A 22,957-nucleotide genomic window follows, 5' to 3' on the forward strand; every position below is an offset into this window, starting at 1 on the left:
AATGCTGATGACATGCTTTGGACTGACTTGTTTTGTTCCCACTTAACCCCTAACAAGAGCTCTTCACGAAATGTTTGATTAAGCAACTGGCTGAGTGAGTGATTAGAAATCAAATCACATTGGAATTCCCGAGTTAACCTAAGAGTCCGATTATGATTTCACGGACATTCACCTGCCTCTTTGGGGCTCTTCGCAGTGTCACGGCTGGAGAACCGAACGCTGCCTTAACGTCCATTCCTTCCTTCGGTAAGCCTGGGTACGCTGCTGGTCCCTTGACAAATGACGTGGGGCCAACCGGCAGGCAGACACAAGTTATTCTACACTAGTGACAGCTTTACTGGACTCTCAGGACCTCCATCGTCCAGCTGGTCCCCATCCTGTCCACTGATGCCAGCCTCATCTTCCCCCAGTTTGATTTCCATCACGTCCCTCCTCTGTCCCTGAGCCATCAAATAGCTCCTATCGTCCACCCAAACCCTGGCGTTCAAGCTCGGTATCATCTGCTTTTCCAGCCTCATCGATCCAGCCATATCTTATTTCCTAATCCTCTCCATCGTTCGCAGAACCTGCCCCCCGCCCGCTGCCTTCCAGCCTTCACCCCTCTGCACAACAGCTCCCCTCAACCTGGAAGCTTCCCTGTTCGCATGTGAAAATCCACACGCTTTAGTTGCATCTCAAAGGCCACCTTTTCCATGACGCTTTTCCAGCTGGAGGTTTCACCCTCCTCTGAACTGCCAGGCAATGTTTTTATACCTTTTCTGGCGCCGCTTACCCCAGCTATTTGGGTCCCTGTTTGGGGTTCCTATGTGGTGGAGGCAGATGGCCAAAGATTGAAATCCTATCTCTGCCACCACTCTGTGATCTTGGGCCAGTTACTTATTCCCTTGTGTGTAAAATGCGGACAGAACCACCAGTTTCACAGGGTGGTTTGAAGGTTTCAATGAGACAACCTCGGGGCGCCTGGTTGGCTCAGTCGGCTGAGCGTCCAACTTCGGCTCAGGTCACATCTCACAGCTCGTGAGTTCGAGCCCCGCGTCGGGCTCTGTGCAGACAGCTCGGAGCCTGGAACCTGCTTCAGATTCTGTATCTCCCTCTCTCTCTCTGCCCCTCCCCCACTCGTGCCATGTCTCTGTCTCTCAAAAATAAACATTAAAAAAAATTTTTTTAAATAAAATAAAATAAAGTAAAAATAAATGAGACAACCTATTCAGGGTGCCTGAAGCATCATTGGAAAGCCCCATCTACGCCAGGTCACTGTATATTTGCCTCCCCTCCTGCACCTGTCACACAGTACATGCTAAATAAACATCTGTTCCGTTCAAGCCACAGACACATGATAACTGGAATTATTTCAGGGAAGTGGCATCATACATATGATAAATACTATGCTCATTTATTAGAATCGCCCCCGGGCTCGCTGCTTTGAGTGCTCATTTATCTTAAGTGGACACATGTTTGAAAGTCATTAACCTTCACTGCCCTGAGCTGATGTCCCATAGAGGAAATGAGGCAAAACTGGCTGGAGAGACTGTGCGCAGCACTTTGCCTCAAGGGCTGCTACCGTGGTGAGTTCCAAAGTCAAAACACAGCACAGAGGTCAACTCCTGACGGCGTAAGATGGTCACGCTGGGCAAAAGTAAGCCTCATCGTAGAACTGGTAGCAAAAGCCGTCAGACAGACGTTTGAAGAAATTCCCAGTCTTTCCCCAAACTAACTGTGTTATCCTAATAAACTCTGTCCCCCACTCTGGGGTTTTCCTATCTTCCCTTTCAGCCCAATGCAAAAGTCACTTCCTCAACCAAGCCTTCCTTGATTTCCCTCTGAGTCCACGCGATCACTACCTGTTAGCAGTACCTCCTTTTACGTCGTGTGTGTGTGTGTGTGTGTGTGTGTGTGTGTGAGAGAGAGAGAGAGAGAGAGAGAGAGAGAGAGAGACAGAGAGACAGAGAGAGACAGAGAGAGAGATCGTGTCTTCTTTCACTCCAGGACTGGAAACTGTGTGAGGACAGGGTCCATGTCTCATGCTACGCCCAGAAATAAGAACCCATAGGCCATACAAGTTCAGTACAAGTTGGATGGATTCTTGGATGCCTGGATGGGTGAATAAATTAAATCAAAACAGGGTATCCTGAGGTATCTAAGTCCCTCTACCATAGGGAGGTTCAGACAAGTTTCTCCAAGGTGGGGAAGTTTCCCTCTGCCAAACCAGAACCTATGAAGTAGCAGGATTAATCTCAACCCTTTACAACCAAGCAAGTTCTAAATCCCGATCCTTTACAACCAAACAAGTTCTAAATCCCGATCCTTTACAACCAAGCAAGTTCTAAATCCTGACCCTTTACAACCAAACAAGTTCTAAATCCTGATCCTTTACAACCAAACAAGTTCTAAATCCTGATCCTTTACAAGCAAACAAGTTCTAAACTGCTGCATCGCTATGATCTGAGTGCCCACTCTGTCCAGCAGCCCAGATAAAAGCCACAGGGGTGCAGAACATCCTATGACAAAGTTTTATTGTATCTTAAGGCACCCATACACTTTCCACGTGCTGGGGGTAAGGGCTTGTAGTGTGTCTGGCAAACAAGAAACTTTAAACTTGGGTTTTCAACCCAGCTTTCTCCTGGGCAACCATGAAGTTAGCAGAAAGGGACACGGGAACAGCCACTTTCCCCCTTATGGAATTTCAGTCTCTGGCATCATAAACTGTCACTCACCCCGAGTAAGCAGTGCCGTGGCCTAGAGGAAAATACAAATAACGAACTTCAGTTATTCCCCACCTGGACTGAGAACTCCAAACTCTTCTCTGTCCTTATGGGCTCAGCCATCTGACAGACAGGCCCTGCCAGGAAGCCCCTGACCACCACCCGACCTAGCAGGTGGCTCCCTGGCCCCCAAGAATCACTGCAGGGATGGAATTGAGGCCATGGAAGTTCTCCAGCTGAGGGAGATCCTAAATTGGGACACCACTCTGGTTCTGGTAGGGTCTTTCGGCAAAATTCTCAAACTGGGCTAACAAGGTCCAGAGCCCAGGCCTCACGGGCCCGGAACCTGGATAGTGTTGGTGCATCTGGAGCTCTCAGTCGTGGACTGAGGTGGAAATCACACAGGGACAGTGACCAAGGGGAGATGTCCTTGCCAGTAGCCAGAACGTTTTCTGCCCTCCAGGGTAGTACTGGATAGATACCTAGTGGTATATCAAGGTATTGGTGCAGCCGATCCAAAGGCTGCTTGACGAGTACAAAATCAGAACAAGAGAGAGCGAGAGTCTCAACGCCACAAGCCCAAGGACACCGGAAGGCGGGGTGTGACCGTACCGACTTTGACCTCGAGACTGGCCAGAGCCCTCGTGTGGGCTGCACACGTGGAGTCCCCACCCACTGGTTTCCTGCGGCTGCCCTTCTCCCTTCTCCGTCCCCCTTCGGAGGACCTCTGGCAGGTGTCTGTGCTCCGGTCACAGCTGTCCGTGCGTGTCTCGGAGGGGAGGGCTGTGCCTCCTCCTTAAATGGGGCCAAACCAACCCTCAGAGTTCTGGAGAAAGCCAAGGTGGAAGCCAACAGACAGCTGCTCCATATTTAGGCAAGTCCAAATTACCAGAGATGTTCTTAGGATTCGGCAGAAGGCTTCAGGGTCCAGCACTGACGGGCGGCTCTGCCCGCGTGTGCCGGTGCTCACGTGCACCAGAGCTAGTCAGCTCTCTCGAGCTCGGTGAGATCCCCAAACGACCGTCCCCTCCTGTCTTCCAGGCAAAGGTCTCCGAAAGGCCGCTTTCTGCCCGGCTCCCTCAGGCTCACGCACGCGAACGGTGGTCAGACCGGCAAAAACAACACGAAGCTTTGTCTTTAAACTAGAATTTATTGGCGTACAAAACCCCACGTCGTAGATAAAGTGGCACATCTTTGCAGCTTCTATTGCACCAAGTATTGAAGATTAAAAACACAAAAAAAAGGAAACATTTGGTTTTGAAAACACTGCAAATAGCCAAGTACAGTACTTTGGTAAAAAAATAAAATACAATGGTTCAGATGAAGACAATCTGTGAAAAGAGACGACCGCGAGGAAATGGAACTACGGACACCGGACAGTGGTCACACATCTCCCCGTCGAGCTCCATAGATAAGGCAAGACTTGCTAAGTCTATGGATCATGACCCCATGGAGGTCTTAAGTATCTCCAGACTGAAGCTAACAAGTACAGTGCAACTAGAAAAAAGAGAAGGTTCCTGAGCCTGCCAAGGCCCCGTGCTCTCCAGAAACACCCGCCCTCCCTCACCAGGGGGTTCGCGCCCAGAGGCGCGCAGGTCTGAAGTCTGCCTCGAGGCAACCTCCTTCTTCTCGCTGAGCTCGGTGCTGCTGGAGGCTGCTGGAAGGGTGGCCGGGGAGGCTGAGGGCGCCTCCCGCCAGGGGAAACGAACGAGAGTGGGAAGACGCGAGCAGCCCCACACGGGCATTCCTCAGGGTTTGGCCGCGGGACCCGCCAGCGGATCCAACCACAGGCTGAGGTTTCTGACTGAGCTTCGGTGATGGTCACGGACGGCCGGTCACGGTGACCCACCGGCTGCCAACACGCGCGCGAGCAGATCACAGCGGTTCTGCCCAGGGACCGTCACCTCCTCCGACAACCACAGGGAGCGGTACTTCTGCATCCCAGGGAGGCCCTGCTGAAAACAGAGCCACCGCGCGGGAAGTTCATGCTTTTACGGGGACGTTCTTCACGGACAGCAGCCCCTCGCGAAGGAAGTCTGCAAGCATGCTAAAGATTTTTCCAAGCTACGAAGTACCCCTAACCAGGCTAGAGAGACCAGAAAGCGAGCTCAGAATAGGGGGCTAAGAGCCTGAGGTTACAGGGAGTGCTAGCTGGGGCCGGAGCAGGGCCCGGCGGCCCGCAGGGAGCGCCCCACGCGGTGCAACGCTTTGCGACCAGGGATCACCATCTCCCCTTCACGCGGGTGGTCCGTGTCCCCCTCTGGTATGTGACGGCAGAAGATGTGCCATAAATACACAACCTAGAAGATCCTCGCTTCAGTGTCGGTGGAAAAATACAATTTGCTCTGGAGTCAGGAAAACACACCGCGTAAAAAGTGCCATCATTAAATCACCTCAGAACAACTGTCGGAAGGCCCCGGAGTTTTAGCAACACCTGTTCTGAAAGCTGAGATGGGCGACTTGGTGAATAACGAAGACGGCAAAACAGAAAAGCGCGTCAGGCTCTGAATCTAAATGTTTGCTACAGACAGAGCCTTGAGGTAAAAAGGTGAAGGTGAAGAGCTACGTGTCTGCCCAAAATGGGAGTCAGAGTGGGCCACAGAGGGGACACACGGACACCAAGGAACCACCTTCATCCCTCCCACAAAGGCCCTTTTGTTCAGGAAGACTGTTAGTCAACTCTGTCAAAAATCCAAGTTTCCTGTCACCGACTGCATATTCGAGTCGAACATTTCACGGAGGTAAACTGACAGCATTCTGTGTTGACCCAGTAAAACCCAGGCAGAGTCTAGAGTTTCTCAGAAGGAGAGAAATTGCACATGGACGACAGGGACTCACTACGAGCACAGTTCAATGCCGAAGTCCATCTGATACCTACCTACCTAAACGTGTGAGCGGCGCTCCCCCTCTCAGCACGGCCCTCCCCGCCCCGGGACCGTGCCATTTCACATTGTGAACCCCGGGGGGTGGGCCAAGGCAGAGCGCTACCGTTGACCTACTCGAAGGTTCCCGTGGCGCCCACCTGAGCTGCCCCACACGGAGACCCCATTTCATAAGCCCTCGGGATCAAAATGGGTTTGGGAGGGTTTTCAGAGCTTATAAAAGAAACTACAGGCAACAGCCTCAGCTGACATCCACGATCCTTCTTTCTGCCACAATCCCTCGACCAGGCTCTGCTCCTGAAAGCGTATGTTCACTCTACTGAAAGGTTAAATATACACAGGAGCTCTATCTCTCTAATATCTCCTGATGGCAACTACGTTATCTAGAACACATGGTTCTTTGTTGTTTTAATACACCTACCTCTCCAGTACAAAGCTGTTGCCACTAAGATTTTATTTCTTATTTTGACCTTTAAAAAAAATCGTTTTAAAATCCATAAAACCTTTATATACAGCTTATAAGACTAGTAAGCAGCTACAGACCACTGCCCCGTCCCCTTTCTGCCGACCTCCCTAAAAGCTACCGAGACAACCCGCTGTAATGTAAACCTCTAAGAGCCAAGATGTAACACAGAGACTCGGAAAGACGCGCCTCCTAACATGGGGTGCACGTGAGTAACATACTAGGGCACGGCCACCGACGGTATCTTCCCAGAACTAAACCCACGTCTGCACCTCCATTCAGGCTGCCGATAACATAGTTTTCAGATGCCTACAAAGCAACTAAGTGTATGGATTCCATACCTCACACTTCAGTGAGACCGAGGCAGAAAGTCTTAAGTTCAAACCCCTAGCTACAAGAGTTCACTAAAGCTGGATGCACGTACCCCGTTCCTAATAATTAACTGATTAAACACAGACCAATTTTAACTGGAAAACTATGAAATGGTAATAAAAGAAAATTACCAAAGCCATATGATTGGTTTTTAAAACCACTGTTATTTTACCCCAGAAATGCCAAAGCCTATTATCAGAAGTTGGTAACTTGTATACAAGGGTGCCCAATATTCCTTAGTAACTTTTTCGCAGCTTCTAGTAAAACTTCTAAAACCCAGTAGGGCCCAAGGCCACCTTCATTAACCAGGTATATAAAGCAATTCTACTGCTTCTGACAAGGGGTAACCCTTAAGCTATTTCAGACTCCTAATTCTGCTGAGTTTCTGGTACATGATTTCAATTCTTGCAGAGAGGATCTGGTCTCCTGCACTCTTGCCGTACAAGACAGACAAGAAAGAGCATTCACTCAGAAAAGATCAGCCACAGTCGGGACGGGGTCCAGATTCAAAAACCAAGAGAACAATAGATCCTTCAGCACTGGATCTCACGCTCTTGGCAATGGTAAGGCGACAGAGACCCTTCACTTGTTTGGACTTCACACTCAGAACTCTGCAACATGCAAAGAAAAAATGCTGCACCCGTTTCTAAATCTGCTAAATACTACAATGCACCGTACCAGGAAGTAGCCCAAAGGGGAATGTCCTGAGAGCGATTCCAGGAAACTACTGATGGATGTTCCAACTACAGAAAGTCACCAAACAAACAAAAAATTAAAACACATCCTTACAACCGAAGGAAACAAATCACCTGCTGATAAAGACGATTCAATGAATCCAGGGCCAGCCCAGACGATGATACATCTGTACGGCCAAAACATTTTTATGGTTTTCCCTTCTCCCTGGAACTTACATAATTTTGAAATCTGAGTGGAAAAGTAACTCATTTACCTTTTGATTCAGCAGATTTTATTCGTCCAAATGCCGGGTCGCTAAAAGGCAAGGACTATCCACGACCGGCCACTTCATACGTTACGGTTTGAGAGTTCACATCCAACTACCAGTTTTAGGAATGACCTCTCTCCACATCAGAACTGTGTGTGGAGTCATTCAATGGCCTCTGCCCTGTTGGGCGAACCTAGGTCACTGACAATTACTTGAGCGCTGGAGAGCTTTCCCAACCTCAAATCCCAAACAGGGCTTGAATGGAAAGGAAGATACAGCATCTCGTGGGAGTCCATTTTCACAGTATTGAGAAAACTGAACAACAGGTCAAATGACTTCTCTGAAGGCATCCAAGTCTAGCATAGCAAGGAAGAAAACGTATCACTTAAAATGTGAACCTGAAAAACCTCAGTTATTCTTCCAGACCTTCTGCCCCTACAAAACCAAGGAACTCTTTAGACCCTTCCTTAAGACTCAGGAATCTCTTGATTTCTTTCCCTTTACAACAACGGCCTCTGCCGTCCCGACCATCAGAATCTCAGAATTACATCATAAGCAGTGACTTGCCACCTTCTGATTGTCACGCAACACGTACCAAAAACTCAACAACGTCATCGCTTCTCCAGCAAGGTCCAGGCCTAATTAACAGTCGGGCATATTTATCATATGGCTTGAGTGCAAACAAACTCACAGCACCCACATCCCATCTGAAAGAACATCAGAATCAGGAAGGAGCAGCTGTTTAATCTCCACCCTGACTACAGGCTGCAGCCCCTCTCATGTCCTATTACTTTGGGAAAATACTTCCTGAATTAATTTCTGTTTAACTTGGATTAGTAGAAAATTAAATCTAAACGTGTTCCTGAGTTGGAGACCGTTTATAAACTACCCCGTATGTGAATATCTGCTTGAAAATGAAAGAGACACGAAGGAAACTTGTCATTCTGAATTTCTAGCAATTAATCTAAACTACTTCATGAACAATTACAGCAAACCTCACCCCAGTGTTAAGGAAAAATCCCAGGGTCACTGAACTCTGATTTTGGGGGCAAATGAAACCACACTTAAAAGGTTTTTCCTGGACTAACTATCCAACCCTAGAACTCGGTATTTTAATTACAGAACACGAATGGCTTCGCTGAACTTCCATAAAATAAAACACATCACTAACAAAAGTCTGCGCAAAAAAGAGGCAGCTTGAAGGAAACTAAGTCAGTGCGTGAGCTCGTGTGAGAGCTCTGTGGGTTGTGTTTCATTTTGTGAGAGGTGGGCCTCGCTCGGAAAGCCTGGTACACGGCACTCCACCTTCCGCTCGCTTCTCACATCTCCCCGAGGGGCGGGGAGTCAGATGTTGAGAGCGGCAAAGGTCTTCACCAAGGTGACCTGCGTGTTGGCATCCGCTTCACTCCGGTTGCTGTCCCTGTGGCCGCTCCTGCTCTCTAGCGCTTTGTGACGGTGCCTCTCCTCCTGTCGTTTCTTCTTCTCCAGGCGCTGCTGCTCCCTCCTCTGTTTGTTGGTGACCTGAAAGAGAAGGCAGGTGAGCTGCCCGCACGGCGACCTCCTGCCGAAGGCAGACACGGGGCTGACTGATGGAGAGAGGGGGCACACACCGCCTCTCAGCAAGAACACAGAAAACCCACCGATCAGACCAGAACTGACATATTTCCCATCACTGCTCAAATTTCCATTGAAGTTTCTGTCCCCTCGCTGAGCTGGCAAATGAAATCAATTCCATTATCCTCCTCATCCAATTCACAGTGACCTAAGAAAGAGTAACCCTGGTCCCTGCACGAGCTGACGCTCAGACATGCCATCGGACACCTTTCTCTACATAATTTAACGCCCCAGGGAATCCTCACAGAATCCTCAGAAGCTTAGTGCATCTTTACCTCTGCCTGTGGCTTTTTACATTATGTTGCGTTTTGAGCTCGGAACTGCTTGGTGGGAGTCTTTAAAATAAATTCCAAATTCAGTAAAAAGAATGGTGCCATATACTACTTGCAGGAGGGGGATGTACCACCCTTTTGGGAAGCATTTGACAATTCATCAAAAAGCCTTAAAAAGATTCAAATATCCATACCCTTTAACCTGTCCATTCCTCTTCTGGAACTCTACACACACACACACACACACACACACACACACACAAATAGTAATGCAAAATACAAAGATTTATACACCGAGTTTTCCACTAAAGATGACAGCATTTAAGGGAATCTTACAACGTGGGTTACCACGGAAGCATGCAGGCACACAGTGACACCGTGCAGGGAAGGCAGGCTGTAGGCGCACACACAGAGTAGGATTTCAGGGTATACCTCTAATGCCCACACATACCAAACCGGACAAGCAAGGTCCTCGTTCTGCTTCTTGATATACCCTTATGCTCCCACCCCTGTTTTCTACAATGACTACTTTTTAAAAATCAAAAGAAAACACTAACATGAGCTCTGGGCTCCTGCCCCTGCCCCTGCACGACAGCAGCCCACCCTCTGCCCATGCAGCCCCATTTTTCATACCTTAGGGAGTTGGTTTTTATTTGCTTTGTTGTCTTCACTCGGGCTGGCCCGCTCCTTACTGTTTTCAGTCCTGCCTTCAGTCAAGCCCTGATTTCCAAAGATTCTCGTGCCACTGCCACCTTCCTCCCATAAAGGGTCGCATGGCTTGGGCACGCGGCCGCTGGAGTCTAGGTTCTCCTCTGCATCTTCCAAAGAAAGACCTTTTATTAAAATCACAAACCTGAGATCATTACACAACGCGTAACAATGTACACTGTTAAATGACTCCAAAATTACCTGCGTGTGGAGAGCAAGTTTCCTTGAAGCAAAATTCTAATATCAATACAATGGGGAATACAGGGGGGAAATAATTGGTAATATGTGGAAGATAAATTTAAAAATAACCTGCTAGCCAGCCTTATCATTGGCTTCCCACCTGCACAGTGTTTTACTAGATTAAGCCACTTTTTAACATGTGTTTTTAGGGGGAAAGCTTTCATTTGCACCCAAAAACCAGAAAGGAAACAGGCTCTAAACCTGTGCTGTCCCATACAGCGGCCACCAGCCACTTGTAGCCATTTAAATTAAAATTAATTAGGGGTGCCTGGGTGCCTCAGTTGGTTAAGCATCGGACTCTTGGTTTCTGCTCAGGTCATGATCTCACAGTTTGTGGGTTCGAGCCCCACGTAAGGACTCCGTGCTAGTGCATGGAGCCTGCTTGGGATTCTCTCTCTCCGCCCCTGCCCCTCCCCTGCTCACTCTCTCTGTCACTCTCTCTGTATCAAAATAAATAAAATAAAAATTTTAAAACACTTAAAAAAATAAAATTCAATTACAATTAATTAAAGTTATATAAAGTTCAAACTTTAATTCCTTGGTCTCAGCCACACGTCAAGCACACACCACACTACACGCACAGGCACCACACACGACTGTCGTAACGTCGCAAAGACCGAGTTACTTACGGCTTTCTAAGAAAGCACAGCAAATATACAAAGAGGATGATAAAATATCCAATCACACAGACGGCTGTACTGCTAGGAACAGTATCTGGCACGTATCTGGCAATATGCATTGAAATCATTTTAAGCAATTAACGTGAAGAAACAGTGAGACTCCACATCCTTTCTTCCTTCTTCTGAGTCACAGACTTAAACCCAGTTCAAGTAAAAAAAAAAAAAATTCTGATTTATCACCAGTTGATAGATGGTAGTAATCTAAATATTTCCATCAGAAAAGTAACTAATTTTTCTTTCCATTCTATTTCAGTTATCATTTTGGTTTCATAAGGGATTCTTCTTTCGAAAAGAACAAAGTCTTCCTGACACTGTGCATCCCGCCACGACGGGGTTAAGTGGCCTTTTCACGCATTCCCCTGGGACCCTGCACCCACACCACTCCGATCTGTTTATTATACCAGTTTATTTACTTCTCACCCCCATCCCCGCCTGGACCCCAGATTACCTTCTCCCTGATGCAGGGCTAGGACCTAGTAAATCGTGCCCACGTGTAGAAAGTGCTCAATAAACAACTGCTGGTGAATGAACAGATGACAGTATAATTACCACCTGTGACTTGATTAAAATTAAATGTTTGGAAAATCACCAATGTAATGAGCTTGAAAGCTTATAAATATCAATCATGGACTTACTATTTCTTTTCCCCTGGTTCATCTGAAGCATGGCAATTATTGCAGATTCAATATTATAATTTTCAGCTTCCAGGTTCTGGACTATCAGGTTAAAATCCTATCCAAGAAACAAAGGAACACTTAGGACTGGGCACGTCCTTCCACCGACCGCATACACAAAGTGACGTAACGGTGAGACCTGAGGCATGGTCTGAAGACCTTTTCCATTTAAAAAAGGTCTTAATTTTCAATAAAGCTGGCCACCAGAAATAACCCTTTAATATAAATGAATTCCTTTAGAAAACTGCACTTTTACTAGCATAAACACTGGTCAGAGAAAAAAAAAATCCACATACTTCTTAGGATTCTGAGCAGTATTACTGGGTAAAGTGTAGCAAACAAGAGAAAAATGAATAAACAGCTCTTGGCACTGAACCTAATCAGGCCATGAACCTACAGGTCATGAACCTATTTTGGCCCCTCAGGTGTCGGCACGCTAGGCCGGCTCTATGAGACTGGCAGGTGAACCAGGCCCGGCAGTGCGTGTTTAGCCGCCATTACTGCAGGACAAAGACACTGACTGAACACCCAGTCGCGGTGCAGACTTTCTGGACGGCATCTTCTACTTCATCTCTCAGGTCATCGTCGAGGTCACCTCCCTTCGTCTTCACCTTTTCCCTTTTATCTGATTCATCTTGATGGAGCATCTGAAACTAAAGGAAATGCAAAGAGTAACGATCATGGAACACCAGCAAATTACATTCAGAATCTTCAACACAGGAAGACACTCTAATCTCAAAATCATCCTAGTAAATATTTATGAGGAAAAGATCCCAGGAACAATCTTAGGGGAATAGCAGTGACGAGGCTCAATTTCAGCCAGACACTGAGATTCCAGACCACAAGAGAAGTATGAAAAAGAAAGGCCCAAGATTAAGGGTTCAGTACGAATGGCATTAGAGCTCCTACGTAGTTTCTGGATACCAACATTCTGGTAAGGACTGCCGGCTCGAACAGCACACATTTGTGTCTGTCCACTTCCAGAGCCGGGAGCCTAGTGACAGAAGTTCACCCGATGAGCCTTTGCAGCAGGACAAGTTGTCTGGAAGAAACAGACATGCATCTCTCATCTGTGTCCCTAGGCCCCATCTGATCACCAGCAAGCGCTGGTGTGAAGTTCCTGTCCCAGCCGCAGTCACAGGTGAGCACAACTCATCCAGCCTCACCTACACCACGTGCACACCAGCCCACTCCAGGGAACCTGCCGATCCAACTTCTAAAGACACAGAGAGCAGTTCACTTGGTATCCACGAGGCTTTTATGACCTAAGCTTATTTCAGAAAAGCTAAAATCATTCCTCCGTGGCTGCCCGATCACCTTCTTCCTTTGCTTCCTATTAACACAGAGAGATGGGAAATAGGGAAGGACAAATTTCTACTTGTTTGCATGGAAAAGTAGGAGAATCTCGCAGTGTGCAGTACATTCTTCACAATAAAAAGTGATCTACTATAAAATTATAAAATTATACCCAAACAACTTGGCGATGTGTATCGTCTTTGAAATTTATCCAAAGGAAGTGATGTCAAATAATGTCAACTGTAGTAAGGATTTAAGGATTTATGTAAGAGTGCTCACCACAGTGCCGCGAACAGCGAATAACCAGAAACAACCTGAGGGCTTCATGGTGTAGGTATCATTAAATAACCATGGTAAATCCATACAATGATGCTTAATTTCCATGAAAGTAAAGAACACAAAGATTTCACTACCACTATTATTTAACAATATTTTGGAAATAAGAGCAGATGAAATTAGTCCCCCCCACCCCCAAAAAATAGAAGTATAAAACTGAAAAGAAATAAGAAAGATTATCCTTATTTGCAGATAATATAATTCTATACCTAAAATATATATATAAAAGAAAAGAATCGACCAAAAACTACCACAGACAGAAAGAATTTTGGCAAATCATAGATTTATAAGAATCTAGTATCCAGAATATATAAAGAACTCCTATAATTCAACAACAAAAACACAAACATCACAATTAAAGCATGGGCAAAGGACCTGAACAGACATTTCTCCAAAGATATGGATGGTCAACAAACACATGAAAAGATGTTCAACATCATTAGTCATTAGAGAAATGCAAATCAAAACCATGAGATAGCACTGCACACCTGGTAGGATGGCCATCATTTAAAAAAAAAAGAATCAGAGAGGGGCGCTTGGGTGGTTTAGTCAGTTTGGCATCCAACTTTGGCTTAGGTCATGAATTTGAGGCTCATCTGGGTTTGAGTACTGTGTCAGGCTCTGTGCTGACAGCTCAGAGCCTGGAGCCTGCTTCAGATTCTGTGCCTCCCTCTCTCTCTGCCCCGACCCACTCGCATTCTGTCTCTCAAAAATAAATAAACATTAAAAAAAAAAAAAAAAAAAAAAAGCTTGTTAGGTTCTTGGCCAGAATGACTCAACACCACGAAGATGTCAATTTTTCCTGAAGTTAATCTGTTAATGAGAGCCCAATAAAAATAAAGGCAACAGGACTTCTTTTTAACATGACAACCTTATTCTAATATTCATATATAAAACAAAAAAACAAGAATATGCAGAAATTATAAAGAAAGAAAGTGAAAAATTCCACCAGATTTTAAAATATACTCTTAATCAAAACAACACACACATGAACAAAGAAACCAGTGGAACAGAATCTACATCCAGAAACAGAGAATTTTATAGATGAGAAAAGGGGCGCTTTAAGTCAATGGGGAAAAGATATATAATAAATAAATGGTTGGAGTACAATTAGGTAACCACAAGGGAAAACATAAAGTTGGATCCCTACCTTCACACATTTATATGAATATAAATTCCAAAGAGAGACAAGGTATAATTTTTTTTTGAAAAAATTAAACCACAAAAGTACTAAAATAAACTATGGGAAAATTCTCTTTAACCTCGGAGTAGGAAAGACATTCCTAATCATGACCCCTAAACCCAGAAGACATGTTAAAAAAAAAAACAGAAACAAAAACCTTGATTAATTTAACCTCATAAAAATCTAAAACTTCATCACTGCAAAGACCAGTGGGGAAAGAATAAAAAGACAAATGACAGACTGTGAAAAAATACTGGCAACTCATGCCACAGACAGGGGCTAATTTCCCTAATTTATAAAGGCTCCTAAAAATCACTAAAAAAAAAAACAAAAAAACAAAAAAAAAACAAAAAAAACAAACCTGAATAGGGAAAAAAGTGGGCAAAGAAAATGAATACAGTTCATGAAAAAAAGGAAATACAAATAGGTTGCAAACCCAGGGAAAGATGCATAAACTCACTAATAAGAGAAGCACAAGTTAAAACTGTTAGGAAAACAATCCTTTCCACGGAACTGACAGAGGTTCGCAGATGTGATACGCTGTGCTGGCGAAGACGCAGGGAGAGGCGGAGAGTGGGAGTGCAAACTGGTAAAGCCTGCACAATACCTGTCACGATTATAAATACACACGTCCTCTGATGCAGTGAGGACCTTCTAGGAATTTATCCCACACATGGACTCGCACAAGCATGAAAAGACGTATATATAAGGCACCACATGTTCCTTCTAAAAGCGAAAGTGTGAAAACCGTCTAAAAGTCCGCCAAAGGGACTGGTCAAACACGTGACAGTGCATCCACGCAGCAGAATGCCGTGTGGCCACTGAACACGGTTTAGCAAGCTCCTTATGCACTGCTGTTGAGTGAGACTCCAAGATACCTTCCGTTTGAAAAGCACCGCGCACAACAGTACGTGTAGGATGCTTACAATCGGGGGCAGAGTGCGTGGAAAGACAGCAAAAGCCAAATATGTGCACGTGCACGCACACGTTTGCTTCATGGGGAAAATATCTCCAGGAGATTTTATGACCTACGGATAATACGGGTTGCGTTCGGGCAAGGGAACAACGCTGCAAGAGCGATTTCACTTTATGTTTTAAAATTACAAAGAAAGCATGTGATAATGTGAGAAGAGCCTCATGGAATCATGTTAATTGAACAGAGTGGGAAAGGAAACACAGCTATATCTAAAACACCAGAACAGTAACAAAAATTGTGCCATTGTGGTTGACCCTGTGCACTTTTTATTTTCTTCACTTTTTCTATACTTTCCAAACTTCAGATATGAAGCATAGATTAATTTTTTTTTAAGTTTTATTTTTATTTTTGACAGAGAGAGAGAGAGAGAGAAAACAAGCAGGGGGAGGGCAGAAACAGAGGGGACAGAGGTTCCAAAGCAGGCTCTGCACTGAGAGCAGAGAGCCTGATGTGTGGGCTTTAAAATCCACGAACCATGAGACCATGACCTGAGCCAAAGTTGGACACTTAACCAACTGAGCCACCCAGGCGCCCCTGCATGGATTAATTTTAAGTCACAAAAGTAATTTCAGAATTGTATATAAATTCTATTTTATGCAATCCTAGCCACCAAAGACTATTAGGGAAAGCAGAAGAATGACCAATAATTTTATCTATCAATCTCACTGGAGCTGAAGAAAGAATTTTTTTTAATCGAGCCCACAGATTCTTTTTTTTTTTTTTTTTTTTAATATATGAAATTTACTGTCAAATTGGTTTCCATACAACACCCAGTGCTCATCCCAAAAGGTGCCCTCCTCAATACCCATCACCTACCCTGCCCTCCCTCCCACCCCCCATCAACCCTCAGTTTGTTCTCAGTTTTTAACAGTCTCTTATGCTTTGGCTCTCTCCCACTCTAACCTCTTTTTTTTTTTTTTTCCCTTCCCCTCCCCCATGGGTTTCTGTTATGTTTCTCAGGATCCACATAAGAGTGAAACCATATGGTATCTGTCTTTCTCTGTATGGCTTATTTCACTTAGCATCACACTCTCCAGTTCCATCCATGTTGCTACAAAAGGCCATATTTCATTTTTTCTCATTGCCACGTAGTATTCCATTGTGTATATAAACCACAATTTCTTTATCCATTCATCAGTTGATGGACATTTAGGTCGAGCCCACAGATTCTTAAAGACAACTTGCCACAAAACATCCCTGGTTTTAGCCGCAGGATACGCAGCTCCTGCCCCAGTTCACCAGGGCTGAGAATACAAAAGAACACGGAGGCCTCACTCACATCAGTCTGGAGATGGGCAGGAGCTTCCGAATTGTCATTGAGCCTCCGAACGCTGTCATAGTGCTCTCCGCACCGATACGCGATGTGTAACTCCCGCACGCTGCTCTTCTCGGTGCCACGAATCTGCAGGCAAAAGAAAGGGGACAGGGATGCCAGCGAGGATGGGGAAGGTGTCTACTGGGGGAGAGAAACGCCACCTGGATTGTCTAGGAAGGCTAGCCAATAGGCTCTATGCAGACACGAATTCAGGGTATGCCCAGGATGTGCCAGAGGGCTGGACCGGAAGAACAGGTATGTGACTGCAACAAGAGATTTAGTGCTACACACCTGGACTGTGGGCCCGTTTTTAGCCTCTGATTTAATGTGTGGGGAAAAAATAAAGGAAAGACCTTCTCTAAAAAAAAAAAAAAAAAATGCTTAGGCAATTTCTGAATTCTCTTTTCTCCTACCCATGTGGCCATGTAAGTATGCTTCCATGTGCTTAATAGGTAACTATACAGAAATACATCCATAGGAAAACACATAATCAAAAGTCGGGCAAATTTACAATGAAGTTAAATAAGGTCAAGTTTGGGGGGTGGGGGTGGGCACCCATCAGCCCCTCAAATGCACAGGCCCCTTCCAGGATGGCAGGGTTGTTCCAGGATGCAGATTTGTTGAGCTTGAAGCTCAAACAACTTGGGGCTCTGAGAAAAAGAATACAAAATTACAAATATTAAATTGCTAGCACTCATCCCAAGACCTTGAAAGGGGACCATAAAAATGAGGGACCAGACATTTAGGTTTTATTGGCTTCACAGTACATCTACCCATCATTCAAACAAAAATAGCATCTTCCATCAACCACATACTAAGAAACATTAACAAGAACAAACCCCCAAATCTCCCGCTGAAATCAATTTCGAAACAAAATTGTACGTAGTCCAGCTGTACTACCACCGCGCCCAACCCTGAAGGCATTACTCCCAAGGCAGTCTTTTGTGAATGTTCCCATGGAGCACAGCCGGACAAGAATGGGGTGACGGTCCAGCCCGGGTATGCCCCCCAGAAAACCACCACCTCCACCGAAACTCTCAAGTTTTTCGGAATCCGGCCCCTAAAGAGCCCAGTAACTGTTTCTTTGTTAAAACTCCAAAACATCAGCACCTCCTTCTTGTTTTTACTGGAAGTCACAGGTAGTAAGATACTACGTTACGTTTATGTATCACTTTCTATGCTACACACCCTCTATGGTTCACAGAAGCCTAAGCTCCTTTGGACACCAGGAGAACACGCAGGCTTCAGCACCTCCATGGCGTGAGTGCGAGCCCACTCGTTATTGACGCGAGAGCTCCTACCCAAGACAGTAGCAACCAACGCAGTTTCAATTCTTAAACGGTAGAAGATGCCTCACTGGGGAGGCAGAAGATGGGGGAGATCCAGCACAGAGCTCCATCATACAGCAAATATACTTATTTTAAAAATATATTTCGGGGGGCGCCTGGGTGGCGCAGTCGGTTAAGCCTCCGACTTCAGCCAGGTCACGATCTCGCGGTCTGTGAGTTCGAGCCCCGCATCAGGCTCTGGGCTGATGGCTCGGAGCCTGGAGCCTGTTTCCGATTCTTTGTCTCCCTCTCTCTCTGCCCCTCCCCTGTTCATGCTCTGTCTCTCTCTGTCCCAAAAATAAAATAAAAAACGTTGAAAAAAAAAAAAAATTAAAAAAAAAAAAAATATATATTTCGGGGCGCCTGGGTGGCTCGGTTGGTTAAGCGTCTGACTTTTTTTTTTTTTTTTGATGTTTTATTTTTTTGAGAGAGAGAGCACAAGTGGGGAAGGGGCAGAGGGTGAGGGGGACAGATACGAAGTGGGCTCTGGGCTGACAGCTGACACCAGTAGCATGTGGGGCTCAAACTCACGAACTATGAGGTCACGACCTCAGCTGAAATCAGGGAGTCGGACACTCAACCCGCTGAGCCATCCAGGTGCCCCAAGCATCCGACTCCTGATTTCAGCTCAGGTCGTGACCTCATGGTTCATGAGTTCGAGCCCCACATCGGGCTCCGTGCTGAGCGTGGAACCTGCAGCCTGCCTAAGATTCTCTTTCCCTCCCCTCTGGCCCTCCCCTGCTCACACACACACACTCTCCCCCCTACCCCAAAAATATATATATATATATACTTTCAATGTTTAGCAATCCATGAGAAAGAACACTACAGAAATGTATTTGGAAATACAATTTTAACTATGCAGAATTATCTTCTACAACCACCTACATAATTTAAAAACTTTAAAAAATAGTTATCAATGGAGGGAAAGGCAGGCTGTGTGGTTCCCAAGTTGGCACAGAATATTTTTCTCCAAGAATAGGGTCATTATTCAAATGTTTCAAATATTCAAATGATTTCAGTGACTTCTGCTGAATAGTAAAACTTTCATGACCAAAACTTGGGACAACAAAGGCCATAACCAGTATTCTTGGCTCAAAGACCCTCCCTAGAAAGAGAGAGGCTCACAAAATATGAGAGCGTTCCCTGGGGTCGGTACATCTTACAACACCGCCCCCCAAAAACGACACCTACAGTCACCGGCTCCCTCCTGCTCACTGCATCCTGCACCAATCCACGGAGTGTCTAATTTACTTTGTTGTAACATAATTTCATTAAAGAATATCACGACAGACACAAAAGACTATCTGCTTCCATTTGTACGACATTCTGGAAAGGCAAAACGACAAGACGTAGATTAGTGGCATTAGGAATGGGGAGAGGGAACGGGTGACCGCAAAGGGGCATAAGGAGACTTTTTAGGCTGGCGGAAATGTTCCACCATACGTTGACAGTGGGACCTGTGTCTGTCAAAACACCTGAAGTACACACTAGAGAAGGGTGAATTCTGCTACCCATATATTGTATCTCTATAAACTGTATTTTTAACGAGCAGAGGCTAGAAATAAGCACTTTCAGAGGAATATATGCGTGCAGGTGGTCTATGGAAACAAATGAGAAAAAAAGTCACCATTGCCTTTATGAGACGAATAACATACAGCGATACGTGACTGTGTAAACGTGCATATGGACATGACTCCATGTGCAGAGGTGCTTTCTTTTTGTAATTTTTTTTTTTAACAGAGGTGCTTAAAATATGTTTAAAACCATGGTGACACGTCTCTTGTCGGTTAAGTATGAATGTTTTCAGCTTTTTTTCAGAGTTTATGTGAACGCCTAACATATTAACAGTCATCACGATGATCTCTGGATAATGTGACTCTGGGTGATTTTTGCCTGACGGGCTTTTCTGAAATGTCACCGTTCTCTATGATTAATATGTTTCAGCTAATTAAAAAAGGAACGGTTAGAAATGGGGGAGTGGCGGGAAGGAGGACTGACAGAAGTCCTAGGCACCGTCTTTAGGAGCTGAGCCGCAAAGTGAAAGAAGCAGCCTGAATGCGAGGGGCAAGCACAAGAGGGTGGTAGCCTGGAGACCCTTTCCCCCCGACCTGTGACCTTCCATACTTGAATGTGTGGTCCGATGGACAGTTTGGGGGAGGTGAGGTTAATTTAGGATACCAAAGGTAAAGAAAAGTGAAAACAGTTGAATGGACAGGTACTTCACAACAGGGGTGGGGAGGCCATCTTGAACACTTGTCATAAAATCTTATCTGCCGTCGAAAAACTATTAAAACCGTTACGCATGCCTGAGCAGAGCACAGAAACAGAGGTTGACGCCCTAAGCCATGAAATAAATTCTGTTGTTCAGAACCCTGTTAGCAAGGCTTATTGAGTACATCTGGTTTGTGTTTCCCTCCACCCAAAAAACAAAACATACACGTGGAATAGGCATACTCCAAACCAGAACGTGTCTGCACTAATCCTCTCGACCTCCCCTTTAATATTTTTAACAAAGTCATCTAAAGTATTTCCACATTAGGCTCTCTACCCTCAAACTACCCAGTTAACTGACTGCTGAATTATATATATGTATCTCCCTCTCTCTCTCTCTCTCTCTCACATACACATGTATGGTTATTTTTTTTAGTTTTAATTCAAATTCCAGTTGGTTAACATACAGCGTGATATTAGTTTCACGCGTACAACTTAGCGATCCGACACTTGATGAGCTGGTGCTCATCACAACATGTGCATCATCCCCATCACCTTTGCTGAATGATATTTTAAAGGTCCCTGAATTATACTTCGGACTCCATTTGTACATGGCCCGGGGTTTAAGTCCAAGCCACCGGGAGCTTCCCATCTTGGTTAAGCCTGCGGTCCAAGTGACCCTGCTGCACCATCGCAGGACACCCCCAAAGCGAATTTATAAATAAGAGCTTAAGATAAATCCCTCAATAGGCGACCCACCTGCCACAAAGGGGCATTAAGCTGATGAATCACCACATTCAACTGATGATTTCTTGCAAAGGCCACAATCGCGTCATTGCCAGCAAATGTGCCAGGCTTTGCCAAACTGGCCACTGCAAAGAAACAGAAGAAAGAAAAATGAAGCCTTTATAACGGAAAGATCCAAATGCAAACCTGCTTTGCTATTTCTTCAGTTCCAAATGGTAAAAGACAAAGTATACATTTGAGAAGTCCATCAGCTTTGTCAGAATCTAGGACCTCAGCCGGTCGGACAGGAGCACATCGAGTGCTACTCGGGAGAGAACCAGTCATTCATAAAGAACGGATTCCTTTCTTCCTCCATTAAATACTTATGGAATGCCTCCTACATCCCTAGCTCCGAAAGACACCGGAAATGCAACGAGAACCAGAGTAATCTTAAATCTGCGTTGATGAGTGCTTATTACGTAGTAAGCACGTCTCCTCCACTCGCCTCTGGTTTATTACTCAAAACTCTCTGAAAGAGATTATCCATCATCTTACAGATAAGGAAACCAAGGCTCAGAGAAGTTTGTAACTGTGCATAAGGTCACAGAGCCAGGACATGGCAGAGCTATCTCATCCCAGGCGGTCTGACTCCAAGACCTGGCTCTTGGCCACTCCATGACGCAGCCTGTCACGGTCTGAGCTCAAGGAGTCTACAGCCAGCGGGGAGTCAAATAAGAAGACAGGCACTACTGCGTAAGTGCCACAGGAAAGGGATGTGTGGTAAAGACTTTGGCCTTACCAGAGAGATCTGGCCTTTGTCCCTGGCAACTGGGTAATAAACCTCTTAACCCTTGAAATGTCCCAAGTGCGAGAAGGATGGGTCCCTTAGCCACACTTGACAGTTTGCGCTCACGAGGTGACACATGGTGGGCCTCTCTGGCCGCGCGGTATTAGGAAGACCGGAGGGACTGGAAGCTGGATTCTCGGGCAATCAATCAATAATATCTACATAATGAAGCCCCAATAATCCAACCACGGAAATTTGTGCGAGTTCCCTGGTTGACAATAAATATTCTGTGACTGTCTAACCTTCCCAGACTCTACCCCTTGGCTAATTTTGATCTGCATCCTTTCCCTGTAATAAACTGTAACTGTGAGTACAATCACCTTCACTGAGTTCTCTGAGTCTTTCCAACAAACCATCGAACCTCAGGGTGGTTTTTGGACACCCCAGATTTTCAGTTGGTATCTTGTGGAAGACCGTGCCCTCAAACCCTGCCGCTTGGCTAACTCCAGATGGGGACCTCAAGCCCGTCTGGTAGTGGGAGGGGGAGGTAAGGGTATCAGATAAGCTTCTCAGCTGACACGACCGCACTGATTTCCAAACGGCAAGCAGGAGACAGAAGAGGAAGGGATCATGTTCCAAGCAGAGCCGAGAGAGACGGAGACGGAGACAGAGACAGAGAATGAGCTTGCATGCTGTACGGTATGGCAGGAACTCACACTGCTGAGCGGCGGGGGGACAGAGGGGTGGGGGAAGCAGAAGACACAGTGGCAACAGCAAGAGACGAGGGTAGAGAAACAAGAAGAGCTGAAGAGTCTGGACTTCATCCTTCGGTCAGTGGGGAGCTGCCCCCAGGTTTAAGCTAGGGGAAAGATGTAAACAGATCTACCCTATGACCCAGCAATAGCACTGCTGGGAATTTACCCCAGGAATACAGGAGTGCTGATGCATAGGGGCACTTGGACCCCAGTGTTTAAAGCAGCACTTTCAACAACAGCCAAATTCTGGAAAGAGCCTAAATGTCCATCAACTGACGAATGGATAAAGAAATTGCGGTTTATATACACAATGGAATACTACTTGGCAATGAGAAAGAATGAGATCTGGCCATTTGTCGCAACGTGGATGGAACTGGAGAGTGTTATGCTAAGTGAAATAAGTCATGCAGAGAAAGGCAGATACCATATGTTTTCATTCTTATGTGGATCCTGAGAAACTTGACAGAAGACCATGGGGGAGGGGAAGGGGA

General features: G+C 45.7%; 1 protein-coding gene across 2 annotated transcripts in view; it reads right to left on the reverse strand.

Annotated features, from left to right (window-relative positions):
• Nucleotides 1-3,832: 3,832 nt before the first annotated feature.
• The window catches only part of OTUD3 (OTU deubiquitinase 3), a 30,420-nt gene continuing 11,295 nt past the window's right edge, over nucleotides 3,833-22,957 (reverse strand). The window contains exons 3-9 of one of the 2 annotated variants that reach the window (XM_078452295.2): nucleotides 20,958-21,070; nucleotides 16,621-16,743; nucleotides 12,072-12,203; nucleotides 11,512-11,608; nucleotides 9,882-10,066; nucleotides 9,003-9,124; nucleotides 8,770-8,883 (exon numbers count right to left, since the gene is read on the reverse strand). In XM_078452295.2, coding sequence (XP_078308421.1) covers nucleotides 9,032-9,124; nucleotides 9,882-10,066; nucleotides 11,512-11,608; nucleotides 12,072-12,203; nucleotides 16,621-16,743; nucleotides 20,958-21,070 — 743 coding nt within the window. In that variant the 3' untranslated portion in view covers nucleotides 8,770-8,883; nucleotides 9,003-9,031. Of the gene's footprint in view, nucleotides 8,884-9,002; nucleotides 9,125-9,881; nucleotides 10,067-11,511; nucleotides 11,609-12,071; nucleotides 12,204-16,620; nucleotides 16,744-20,957; nucleotides 21,071-22,957 lie in introns of both variants that reach the window. The other variant, XM_078452294.2, reaches the window with a different exon arrangement.

This window comes from Panthera onca, chromosome C1 (assembly GCF_046562875.1).
Source record: "Panthera onca isolate mPanOnc1 chromosome C1, mPanOnc1 haplotype 2, whole genome shotgun sequence".
NCBI lineage: Eukaryota > Metazoa > Chordata > Mammalia > Carnivora > Felidae > Panthera > Panthera onca.